The following is a 13,373-nucleotide window of genomic DNA, read 5'->3' as shown; positions in this document are numbered from 1 at the left end:
GGTTCACCTCATAGTTTACTACTCATTGAAGCTTGCATATTTAGTGAAATTACACGTTAATTTGTAGGTTTTTGTATAGTAGAAACATGAATATTATTCAGTAGAAAAGATATCTTGTAGGATATCAACTGGCTTTGTATATAAGCTAGGAGACTGATTCTAAAATTTCTTTAGTATTAAATCACCTACAAATACTTAGCTATCCCAATATTCTTTGAGTCACACTTATTATCTTATTGGTTTGCTTTTTAGTTTATGAGTGTGGACCTGTCTGCACTTTATATTCCTAAAAGTGTCATATTTTTTAACTTACTGAAAATTGTATTTTGACAGTTTTTGTTTGTTTTACAAAAGTATCAGTCTATAAAGCACTGAAATTAAACAAAGTGAAACAAAAACCGATCTTTCACTACAGAAAGTTTTAAAAGCACTGTCTTAACTCTCTCTGAGTTATTCTCTGCTGAAACTCTTGGAGCTTCCTTAGTTTCTGCTCTTTCTGAGGCCTCATCATTCAGGTCTTTGGATGAACCTGTGAGCCACACAATTTCCTTCCATTAAATACTCTTCTTTCAAGTCTTGAGTTGGTTAGGGTTTCTCATAACTGATAAAGTCACTGAATTGTAATTGCAGCTGACAAATATTTACGATAGAACAATCGAACCTCTCCCTAGGTACACAAATTGGCTATACCTATCATAAAAACATTCCTGATCAAAAATGTACATGATGAGAGCAAACAGTTGGAATTGAGCTATCCCAAAACCAAAGCAGGCAACTTTGGAAATAAAACGATTTTTATGTACATCTTTATCTTAGGCCTCACTCACTCTAGAACTGCCTTGACCTTTCTCCAAAACAAACAAAACACCTGGAAACTTCATCAGAGCTGCTGTGCACCAGACTCCATGCCTTCACCTAGGAGATGTTGCTTCTCCATCCCTGTAGAGTACAGACAAGGGCCTGGTTCTAGCCCATGCCCTCGATGCCCCTTTGGACTATGGGAATGACCACTGGGCCACATCCCCATGGGCATCTACCTGACAATCCTGGTTGCCCCTAATTTCAGTTTCCTTCCCCAGTGCCTAGAATTTGATGCTGAATTCCTCTCCTAGCCTGATTTATCCCCACTCACCCTTGCTTTCTGTTTCTAATTCAACAAACTTCTTTCCACTGAAAAATGCAGTGCTAACCATATTCCTTGGAGGTTTTGACTCATATTTTGAACTGTTTTTCAAGCACTAATTATTTCTTTCATGTTCTTCAGAATCAACGTTTCCTCATTTGGAGTTCCCCCCTACCCCCACGGAATTTAATGTATACGTATGAAAATTAAGACCAGTTTTAGCTAAAAATAGATCCTCTGGGAGGTCTCTGCAATCAGCTGACTTGCGCAATTAAGAGGAAGCTGGATGGCTGATAACTGTTTGGGCTTCAGAGGAGGATGCAATAAGCTGGTGCAGCAGCTGGACACTTTTCAGGGGTGTCCTGCTAAGACACCACTTACCAAGTTGCTCACAAGGAGAAGCGGGGTTGTGTGGGGTGGCTGGAACCTGGAGGCTGGTCCACCAACACACTCTGCTGCCCTGAGAAGCAGCTGGGATGTGGAGAGGCCAGCTGAATGTTTCAGCGGAATTGAGGTCTGCAATTTTTCACGGGAATGTTCTCCTAAGGAGGGCAGCCTGCAACTCAGAAATCCAAGATGCTCCACATACCAGTGTCCTTGTAACTCACTTGGCAGCAAAACCCAACCTGAACACACGGGGTTGTATTTGTGGTCCTTGTTTATCCTGGTTAGGGTAAATATCCATATGTGTCACTGCAGAAATATGTTTTATTACACGGTGCTGCCCCAGACCCCCCTGGTGGAGTGGGTAATATACAGCATATACATTTGACTAGCTTTTTCTAAATTCCAAAACACATCTGGATCTAAGGTTGGAAAGGATCACTTCTCAAATGCTTTTCAGGGAACATCCTTTTAATTTTTACCCAAAAAGATCAAACATGAGGAAGCAGAATGTGTGTGTATTGGGAGGGGGAAGTGGCAGGTGCCCCTACAACATGACAATTCCTAAAATGGAGACTTGGAGTAGGAAGAACATGTGGCCTGTTTCAGAGGAGTTAGGGCTAGGGTTGCAAATTCCCCAGGCCGCGTTTGGGAGACACGGGCACTACCGTTCCAACAGCATCATTCTGTAGACATTCCCTCCCTTGCATTATTCTTTCCAATAATAAAATCAACCAACCTTTATACAGAGCTTCCGTGTGGCAGGCATCCTAACACTTTTGCACATGTTATCTTGATTAATCGATCCTTGAAACACTACCTCTGTTTTACAGATGGGGAACTGAGAGGTTTACTGAGGAACTGAGAGGGTGAGTGACTGGAAATACCACCATGTTGCAAGTGATGGAGGCAAGTGATCCAACTCAGGAGCCCATACCAAAAGCCCTGTGAGGCTCTCAGGGGCACCCCAGTCTGTTCTCCAAGGAAAGGACTGGAGCACTTCTGGGGGAGGGAACTGGATATAGCCTTTCACAGGGAGAGAACATGCAGAGTCAGGAGATCAGAGCTCCTTTTCCACTGTTGATACTTCTTTTGAGATACTGGGTCTTTAAATCAACCTTCATGCCCTCTTTGTTAAAATGGGATTTATAATCCTATCTTACAAAGGGCTGTTGACTTGATTAAATGGATAAAATTGTACCCCCACCCCCTTTCCTAGATCAGAGTATCTTAAACTAAAAAACCTGTTCTCAACTTAGTGCTTTTACATTATCTGATCTCTCTGCCTAAAGGTTTACCAACGCCATCTCCACCTGGCTGGTTCCTTCTCCTAGTTCAGGTCTCAGCTTCTCAAAGAAAACTTCTTTAGCCACCCATTCTATTGCAGCCATCCAGAAATCTCTATCACACAACCTTGTCTTATTTCCTTCATAGTATTGATCATCAGCTTTTCACGTAAAAGTTTCCTGTTTTCTTGGGTGTTTATTTCTATCATGGATGTTTCTCTCTTTCCATAAAAAATGAAAGCTCTAACACAAAAGGCATCTTTTTTAATCTGGTTCAAAGTTTTATCCATTGTACCTAGTCCAGGGTCTGGCATAAGGGATGTGTGACCATTCTGTGATTCTTAAATAATTGACTAAACAAATGGGACTCCATGTGTGTCATTTCCTTTCCTATCTCCTATTTCTATCTCCAGAAAGAGAATGCAAATTTGGTCAAGTACAATAAGTGCCTAAGGATATTGTGACTGGCAAGTGTTTGTACCTCTTGCCCTTTTGCTTTCAAGCCAACAAAAATTCCCATGAAAATTAAGATAAAAAAGGACAGACAGAGGGCAACACAATTATTAGAATGTGTGTGGATTTGATCTGTTACAGGATAATAATATCTTCTGCCTTCTCAAACTATTTAAAGCCACGTTTAATCTTGCCCAATTTATGTTTTGGTGTTGTACTCATTAAGCAGCCCAATTCATGTGGTTCTAATACCTTAAATTCGGAGATGCTCCTGTAACATCTGTATGTTCCTGTATTCTTAACCCTTTGAAGAAAAACAGAAATAAAAGAGATTTATACCAGCTCCAGAACCATGTGAGTGAAGACACTCAACAAGTTGAAGAGTGAGGCCATATGGCAGCACGTAGAATTTGACAGTCTTAATTAAGCAATCTGCTCACCACCATCACCAGTGAGAAACCTGGCATGATGGCTGTCATCTGCTCCCACCTAAGAGACGTTTCCAACGTGCGTGTGTGCTAGGTTCTAAAAATTCTCTTGAACGGACCACAGCCTGCAGTCGTAGAATGTTAGTACTGAAAAGGACCTTAGCAACAGAGTAAAACACCCTCATGGTGGACTCTCTTGCTTTTGCCAGCCCAAATCTTCCTGGACACCTTGACTGGTTCAGGGGTAGGTACATAACCCAAGCTGGACCCAGAGAGTTAGCCATGGGGTGTTTGCTGGGACACGTGGAAAAAGAGATGCTCTGGGTTGTTACGCTGGAAGAATAAAAGGCTGGGACTTCTGGTGGCCATCCTGGAGGAAACCCCTCTGAGAGTGAGGGGTACCAACGCTATATAAAGCAGAGCTGAAGAATTAAGTGTGATATTGATGATATCATTAGAGCATCTAGATCCACGTGTTCCTAAAGCCAGCGCAAACCTTGAAATTTTCAATCATGTGAGCTGATAATTTTATATAGTTTTGCTAAAGCCAGTTGGAGTTGGGTTACTTTGGATTACAACCAAAAGAGCCCTAATATACCCTCATTACACAAATGGGGAAACAGAGGTCCAGAGAGGAAAAGGGTCATACAAGTCAGTATTTGAGCTGGGATAAACTCCAGGGATGCTGCATCTCTTTTAGAAAACTTGTCTTCCAGATGTCTTCCCCAGGCTAGACCCTTGGGGTTCTCTGGGGCTCTGCTCTTACCCTTATTTCACATTCCGGTGCTTCTTAATCACGCTGCCTTCTCCCCTGCCCATCTCTCCTTTGATATGCCTCCCAACCATCCCCATCTCAGAACTTCTGAAAAGGCTCCATGCCAGCCTGAGCCTTCCCAGCTCTTCTCTCGTAACCATGTCCTATTCTGAACTTCCAGAGAGCCAGCCACACTGTCTGATCTCATGGCTCCTCTTTTCATATATTCCCCATATTGACAATTCAAAGCACTAAAGGTAGATTTCAAAGTCTCAGTCAGCGTCCGCCGTCCCATGCCCTTCAATATCTTAGCGCCATCCTCTGCTTCCTTTACCACCAATAACAGCCACTGTCAATAACAGCAGTGGTATGATAAAAACAGCATGTGTGTTTGGTCTTTTGTGGTGAATCATTCGACCCACACACCTGTCTCAGGAGCAAGGGTGACTTCATGGAGGTGAATGTAGATGTCTATAAGGGACAGGCAGAATAAAGGAGGAAGTTGATCGGATGACAGGAAGACAGTAGAGACTGGAGAACCACAGGGAAGGCCTCAGCTACTGTTATTGCTACACTACTTCCTGCAGCTAATATTTTAGTGCTTAACGATAGACTAGGCACTTTTCAGAGCCTTTTACATAGATGAACATTTAATCCTCACAATAACCTATTGAGGTTGCTACCATTATGATTCTTTTTCCAAATGAGGAAACTGAGGCACAGGGAGGTTACCCACCGCAACACTACTTGCCCAAGTTACTTAGCTGATACTGGGCTAACCTTGGATTTAGACTCAGGCAGCCTGCCTCTGGGATCTATACTCTAGAGGTCCAGTACTGCCAGAAGTTATGAATTTTTAAAAGTGAAATTCTCAATGTTGACGACGAACTTCTTTCATTAGACACTTCAGGCTCCTACACTGAGCAGCCAAACAGGACACACCTGTGGGACAAATTTAGCCCAAGAGCTGAGAGCGTGACTCCTCTGGTCTATTTATTTCTTTCATTCCACTGATAAGAAAACTTACGCCAAGAGAGCTCCACCGCATCTACATTCCTCTTCTCCTAAGGCCCTCTCACCCTGTTACCTCTTATGTTTCTCAATCTTCAAATTATACAACTTAGGACCCAAGTCTAATGGAAGGATCTCTAAGCATTTTACCATATCCCTCCCTAATGCGTATATGTGTTCTTTTTATTCTGCAGTTATTTTATTATATCACTTTATGAAATGAGGTAGTTAATATAATGCATTTATGAGTACCTTAGTTAATATTAATTGATTACTCAACTGTTACAGATATGTTGGTGGCGGGGTGGGAGGCAAACCTGTAAAAATATTACATTTCTATAGGACTCTGTTTAAATATAGGAAAAATCAATGTAAATAGGAGTCCACATTCTGATCCAAAGTATAATCAGCTTCATAATGATGGAGTGAATTAAGTGACACCAGAGTGATTTTCCTTGGCATATCACAACAGTTTAAACCAAATGTACCACTTGAAACTCCAACCTATTCAGATCTATGTAGACTGTAGTACAGGTCACGTTAAATAATTTCACTAATCAGTTAATCAATCTCCCAACCTGAGAGTTAATACAAGTTAGTAGTACAGAGGACAACGAGAAAATGGAAAGGAAATTATCTTTGTTTTTTATTTCTTAAATCACTAAAACTGAAAACAAAAGCAAAAGAACTTAGGAAGTTCTCAAGGATAGAGAATATATACAGACAAAATCCCGAGTCAGCTTGACCTCAGGAAACAGGAATTTCTCCACCTGCCAGGTTGGAAAGTTCATCCATTTATTACCACCCAAATGAAATCTTTTCAGCAGGGTCAAAAGGGCCTTTGTTTTGACATTTAATTCACTAGCAATGTATTTCCTGCGTTAGGATGCAAAACACCTCTCACATTGCTTTTTCATTAATTGCCTTCATTTTTCAAGTTCCCTGTTTGATTTATAGTCAATTAAAAACACCCTCAAAAGCCATGACTCATGTATGTTAAGTACAAATATGATTTATGCAGCACCATGGACTCCATGGATGACTTGGCTACTAACCAAGGTCGGTATCAAGGTGGCATGACCAAGAAGTGTCTTGGTGAAAGGAACTCATGGGGGAGGGCAAAAAGCAAGGAGTGCAGGGTCATGGACAATCTGGCACTGGATCCATCCAAAACAGGAAAAAGAGGTGCTTTTTCTATATTTTTCTGTATTATAGAGGAAGAATGAACTTGTCTATAAACAGAGAAAACATAATGCAGTAGAAATTCTCTATTTCACCCAGGTTGACGAAAGTAGATGGGAAAATTAAGTGGCAAATTTCCTTGATAGGTCACCACCAACATCAACAACAGCTACAAGACACAAGACCAGAGGACTCTGGATAAGACCCAGAGCACTGGAATCTCGGATTCAAATTTTGATGCCACCAATTATAAGCAATACAACCATGGATGAAGTGCCTCACCTAGCCCAGCCTTAGTATCCTCACCTGTAAAATGGGCACATGAGGGTATTTTCCCCCTAAGGCCTATTATGAGGTTCAAGGGGACTCTCCACACTTAGAGAGCACACAGAAAATATCGGCTTTGAAGGCCACAGATGCCACATTCATCAGCACTAGGGGTGCCTTTAAAAATTCCCAACATCTGCCTCTAATGTGTGCACACTTGTTACATTTTCTAGAAATTCTCTTTCTTTCTGTCAGTATATGCAGACAGCCCTTCATGAGGAAATCTCTTGAGTTATCCCTCCTCTCCAGGAAAATGAACATACTGAAACTTTAGAAGAATATCACAAAAGTCAAGAGATTAAGTAACATCAACCTAATGCCTTAAATCAGTGATTTCCCACCAAAATGAGGTAAACAAAAACACTTGGTGCATTTTTTACAAAGCAAAATTTACTCAAATTAAAAGACTGCCTTCTCTTTTGTAGTTGGTCCTTACTCCTGTTTTGTTTGTTTTTTGATACTAATGACCTTTTAAAAGAAAAGTCTGGCCACAGTAAATGGAAGTATTCTCACTCTATCTCATTTATTAGCTTGCTTTTTTTTTTTTTCTTTTTTCATATTCAGACTTAGAAAAATGTTTAAAAGTACACTCTTATCAATCCAAGATTTAAAAAAAATTCTACTGGCCCATGAAGTTCAAATCCTAGAATCACTGATTCAGAATTTTTTTTTTTAAATCTCTTCAGATTTTAATGTCCATGATTTGTCTTCTAAAAAGTCAGGTTTAGATGGCCATTATAAGGATACCAAACCTATCTAAGACCTCTGAATAACAGTAATAATAACAACAACAATGGCAATAATAACAGCGATAGCAATAATGATAGTATTAATAATAACAGCTTCCATTTTTTCACAACTATGTTCTAAGCATTTTTCCATCAATTACTGCATCAACTCTAGAAGTAAAGACTGTAATTATCCTTCTTAGAGAGATGAGGTAATTCAGACTTACAGGATTCAGGTAACTCACTCTTGGTCACGTAGCTAACATGTGACTGTGTCATACGTTTGAACTCTAGTCAATGTGGGTTTTAAACTATATGACCTTAACCTCAATACTGTAATCATCGGGAGGGTACAACTAGAGCCCACCCTTAGTAGAATTATCAAAAGGTCCCTCCCTGGGTGTTGCAAGAGGGGCAGAGAAGAAGCTGATTCTGCTCAGTGGGAAGCATCCCCAGACAAGAAAAGCAGGATGTAGTCACAGGCACATGACCTTGCTGTCCTGCTTGAATGACCAACTTCATCCTTATCCCCATGTAGGGCCAAGTTACTCAGAGACAGTTGCCTCCTTTGTGGTCCGGTTCTGTCTCTTTTGGGCGTCTCTTTTTGACTGGGGTCACTTTGCTTTGTTAGGATCTGTGTAGAGATGGTGAACTTACACCAATACTCGTGTTCCTCTACATTGCTCAGCTTCTTTTGCAGTTAGCTTGGCTATGTGACTAGGTCTGGCTAAGAGTGTAAGCAGAAATGATACATGTCCCTTTTGAGCTCAAGTGGTTAAACATCTGTGGTGCCTTCCCCACCCTTTTTCTCACCACCCTATTCTCCAGCTTGGTGACTTAAGAGTGACTCAAAGGCCCAAGATGGCAGGACCAAGCTGGAAATAGCTTGGGTCCTCGAGTTCCTGCAAGGAGGGCAGCTACTTGAAGGAGAGCTACCCAGGAAAGCAGGAAACCTGCATCCACATGACCTGAATGAGAAATCAACTCTTATAGTGTTAGGTCACTGGGGTTGTTTCATAACAAGCCTATTTTGACTAATGAGGCTTCTTTATTAAAAGTGTAATTACACGGGTTGTATTTTAGGTGAACTCAGGTGTGGCAATTTCTCTCTGTGTATCTGTGTTTGTGTGTGTATAGTCCAAGAAGAGTGATCCATGAAGGATGAAGGGGGATGAAAAGCACTGACCTGATAGTGGCTGGGTGGCCAATAAGATGTCCTTTCTGGACACTGGAAGTTGGAGGCATCTCTCCCTATAGAGGCTGGAGGATCATGAGTACGGTTTCCCTTAGGGAACGAGATGATCACAGATCCCTCTATGATGCCAGGAAGGTCTGTCTGAGCTGATATGGCAGGGCAGAATATTCTGTTCTATAATTTTTCAGGACACAAGATAGTCAGGGGCTTATCACTTGGTCTTTTTCCATATCAGATGGGTGGCTGGTCAGTTTTCCAGGCCAGATATTCTTCTGGAGCCTGTGTCAGCTGGGAGGCTGTAAATAGGGTCACTATCCAAATATTGTGGTATCAGGATAGCGGCTACCAGAACTGCATGATTTTCCCGTTGCAGGAGAAGCAACCCCATCAACCAATTTAAGAGAATTCGGGGTGCTGGAAACCTCTAGGGACCTCCTGCAACCGACCCCTCACAAGTTCCTCCTGGAGTCCAAAGGCCTTGAGTGAATATCTCCTCTCTGAGCTTCTGCCTTCTAAACTGTCTTCCCCTTTCTTCTTGTGATTCTCATTGAAAATGACAATAAACACATCCTCCCAGCTCACCTTTTAAGACTGAGATGAAGCCAGGAAACTTTTGTCCAAGTTATCTTGATTTGGGGGTTTTGCATCATGCTGTGAAAGCTACAGTGATAAAGCTCCCCTGGTCACATTAGAAGAAATAGTGGGATGCCATGTTTTGATCCTAGAAGCTTGTTGAAAATGGCCCTTTAAAGACGAAAGCAAGTCTAGTTAGTGGAAAGGAGAGTAGAATAAAGAGTTATTTGGATGTGAAGAAAATAAAAGGCTTTAGAACAACTGAGGGAAAGATGTATCAGAGTGAACAGTGAATAAAATATTAGGGAAATAAAAGGAGTGGAGGTGACCGTTAGTAACAGTTAAAGCAGAAAAAGATAAGTCATTGAGAATTGAGGGGAAAGATGAAAAAGGATAAAAGGAAATATCACCGTCTGAACAAAAAGAGCAGGAAGCCATGGACAGAATAAACATTCCCTGTAACGCATGCTAAAAGCTAACACAGAATTGGTTGAATATAAGTCTGGGGTATGAGCAGATATACTACGTCTGTAGGGCAGAGACAACATTTTCAGACAAGTTTATAAAATGGTGAAAAGTGTAGACATAAATCGATTGATTATGCTGTACTTTACACTTTCTGCAAAAGAAAAATTCACAATGATTGGAAGCCAAATCTCTTAAATATTGCAAAGATGAAGGAAAAATGGAAAGTGTAAGTGCCATAGGAGGAGTCCAAGGTAATGTTACTAACCTGGTTTCTTTTAGCCTCTGTTATTACCTAGATCATCAGCTTATAGTTTACACATCACTGAACTATCCCTAACCATCTTCTGGATCTTCGTAGTGGCCCCAAATATCTACGTATTTTTAAACATTCTGGTTCTGCTTGATTCCTTCCAGTTTTCATCCAGATGTTAGCCTTGTGACAATATGGCCTTCATTCTGAGAGGTCACACCACTCATTGGTTTCTTGGCTAATCACATCTTTCAGAGATAGAAAGGTCTTGTGTTGGACCATAAAGAAATGCATGAAAGAAACTGAGAATGAGAGGGGAGGGAGGGAGGGAGTGAGACTTAAAATGTTACTTGGTTAGGGGGAAAAGTCCGTTCAAAATTCTGTGCTTTTTATTTCTTCTTCCACGTGGAATAGAGCAAAATACATTGCTACTGCTTCTGGAAATCCAGATTTCCCAAACAGTATTCAATAGACATTCTCAAGTCTGTGAAAACTTTCTTCTTCATTTAGGCACAATTAACCTTATTCTCAGGGTTATACTCATGACAACCTATGTTCACTGCTTTGAGATGAACTGAAAAGTATCAAACCAAATCTGCTCTTTGTATTTTTTTCCCTAGTAATATACATGGACCCACAGTTTCACTGAGAAGGGGGCTAATCAGATTTTGCTGATCCAACAATTCACATATAAATTCACATATAAATTTTTAAATATCCTCAATCCCTATATCACTGACTTTTCCTGAACGTGCTGTCATTGATAATCAACCCAGTTCCATTTAGCATTTACTAGCTTACACAGAAACAACAGCCATAACCCACTAAATTACTTAGGGGATTAAAAAAAAAAACAACTACACAGACACACACAAAACTGTGATATTGGAATGTACAGGATGGTCTAGTTTAAATGAAAAAGGTCCCCCAAAGTATGATGGTTTCCAGCTTCTCAGAGGTGAATTAAAAGCTGTTTGGTGTCATGAAGATTGCAGAAGCAATCACATTTATGGGCCTGCTTTGCATACCAACTCTATTAATAATTTCCATACTCAGGGTGGCTTCACATTTCCACACGTTAATATAGATGCCATTTGGGAACTGCTTGGAGAAAAAGAGAGAAAAAGAGAGAAGGAGAAGAGAAGAGGAGATGACACAGACGAGAGGAGATGAGAGCCAGAAAAATGGTATCTTAAACCAAGTTCAGTTTAAAATGTAGTGATTCTGATAAATAGAAGAATCAAAAGACAAATGAGAGTTCGTGATGGCCTGACCCAGGAGTCACACTCAGGGATCAAATTAACATGAAATCACATACTGGAATTCACTTATTGTGCCAGTCCTGCACCTTGTCATTATAGACTCTAATTACTGAAATGATTTCATAGGTGTAATTGCATCAAGATGTGCATGGGCTTCACCTTGGAGGGCTCCCTTGATGCTCAACATTGTATCTTCATTATTGTGTTCCTTTCAACTCTTAAAATGGGCTCCAGCCTCACAGAACAACCCAATCAAACAGGATGAGTTTTCTTTTCCCCCTTTTCTTTAAACAAGCCGGCCACATAGCACAGAAATGAAGGAATGTGGTTATCCTGAAAGGCAAACCTGGGACCATAAGGGCAAACGTACAGTTATCTTCCCTAAAGGACCATAGAGCATCTGACCAAATTAAACCATTGTTTTTATATCCTTCATTCCCAAATGTTAAAGAATGGTGCTCAAGAGCCTACAATTAAAAGCTTATTTGTCTACCATCGATTTTAAATTCATTGTGCTAAAACTAAGCTTGTTATGCATTTAGCAATGCACTCCATGCCCTCATAAAGATAAAACAATATAACACTGGCATGAAAAATAGGAAGAGATTATAACCACAGATCTGAGCAGAGCATATTTTGAGGAAATTAATTGGATTTGGGGGGATTTGAGTTTAGAATAGCCAGTAGAGGTTTCAAATCTTTCAGAAAACTAGCTTATTAGCATTAAGAATAAGAGTTTAAATTCCTATGCCTAAAAATTCCCAGAAGCTAACATCCTGCTCTCACCATTATTTTGATCCAATGCTATGTATGAGGTAGAACAGCAATCCATAGGAAGGCAGTGGTCTGTTCTCAGGATCTGCCCAGAGGAAATGGATTTCATACATTGGAGGCTTGGTGGTCCCCTTTCCTGGGAGCAGTCAGGAGATGCTTATCGGGGATAAAATACTAAAAAGAGACACACACCACTCTATTCACCTCTAAGCTGACAAAGCCCTAATTCAAGACCTTCCACCCTGGGTCAAGCAGTGACAGAAGAAAAACGATCAGAAAATACTTAGTTTAGGGAATACCGTATCCTGAGTCACATTCTAGGACATCGGTGAATAGGCCAAAAGCATCGTCAAGTGACATTGCTTACAGTTTAGAATCGCCTGGTCCTCGATGAATTCAGCTGGCTGATTGATACGGAGCAATTTCTGCTGAAATCCAGGAGCGCAGTCCAAATCTTCTGCAGATGTTAGCAGCAGCGCCTGAGAAAAACGAAGCCATCAATATTTTAACAGCGGCTTATACGTTTGCCCTGCTAACTTTTACCAAATCTGTGACTTTAAGAAACGAGCTGAGGTTTTAATTTCATTTCCCAAATTAAGAGGTAAGTTGATACCTCTCTTGTGGCTGCCAACCATTCGTTTTGGAAAGGAGATTTGGAAAACACGCAAATGGGAACAGCTGCCGCAGTTTCCATTAAGTTGTAGTTAAAGAAATAACTTCCTCAGATTTTTACACCTGCTCAGAATCTCACCATGGTTTCCACGTGTGAAATTTCATTACAGAAACTGTCAATTTCATACGATGCCTGAGCTAAAACCAACTTCACTTTCATAGATGCAAAGGAACACTGTCATCGACAAAGAGGAGGAAAACGGAACTATTCCATTGGGAGTTACTTCTAACAAGAATCCAGGGCCCCGTAGACCTTCACAGTCCAATATGGTGGTCATGAGCCACAGATGACTACTGAGCACTTGAAATGTAGCTGGGCTGAAACTGTCAGTAGAAAAATACATGTTGGATTTTGAAGACTAAATACTGCAAAGAAAAATAAAGTAAAATATATAATTAACAATTTTTATAGGATTACATGTCGAAATGCTATTTTACAGATTGGACTAAATAGATCCACTATTAAAATAAATTTTACCCCTTTCTTTTGACTTTAGTACGTT

General features: G+C 40.6%; 1 protein-coding gene across 1 annotated transcript in view; it reads right to left on the bottom strand.

The window, feature by feature from the left end:
• CDH13 (cadherin 13) overlaps window positions 1-13,373 on the bottom strand; it is a 1,052,304-nt gene that overhangs the window by 817,386 nt on the left and 221,545 nt on the right. The window contains exon 2 of the mRNA XM_024125020.3: window positions 12,566-12,677. Within this exon, the coding sequence (XP_023980788.1) occupies window positions 12,566-12,677 (112 nt within the window). The remainder of the gene's footprint in view (window positions 1-12,565; window positions 12,678-13,373) is intronic.

This window comes from Physeter macrocephalus, chromosome 17 (genome assembly GCF_002837175.3).
Source record: "Physeter macrocephalus isolate SW-GA chromosome 17, ASM283717v5, whole genome shotgun sequence".
NCBI classification, from domain to species: Eukaryota; Metazoa; Chordata; class Mammalia; order Artiodactyla; family Physeteridae; genus Physeter; species Physeter macrocephalus.
This window is presented reverse-complemented; position numbering and strand designations above follow the sequence as displayed.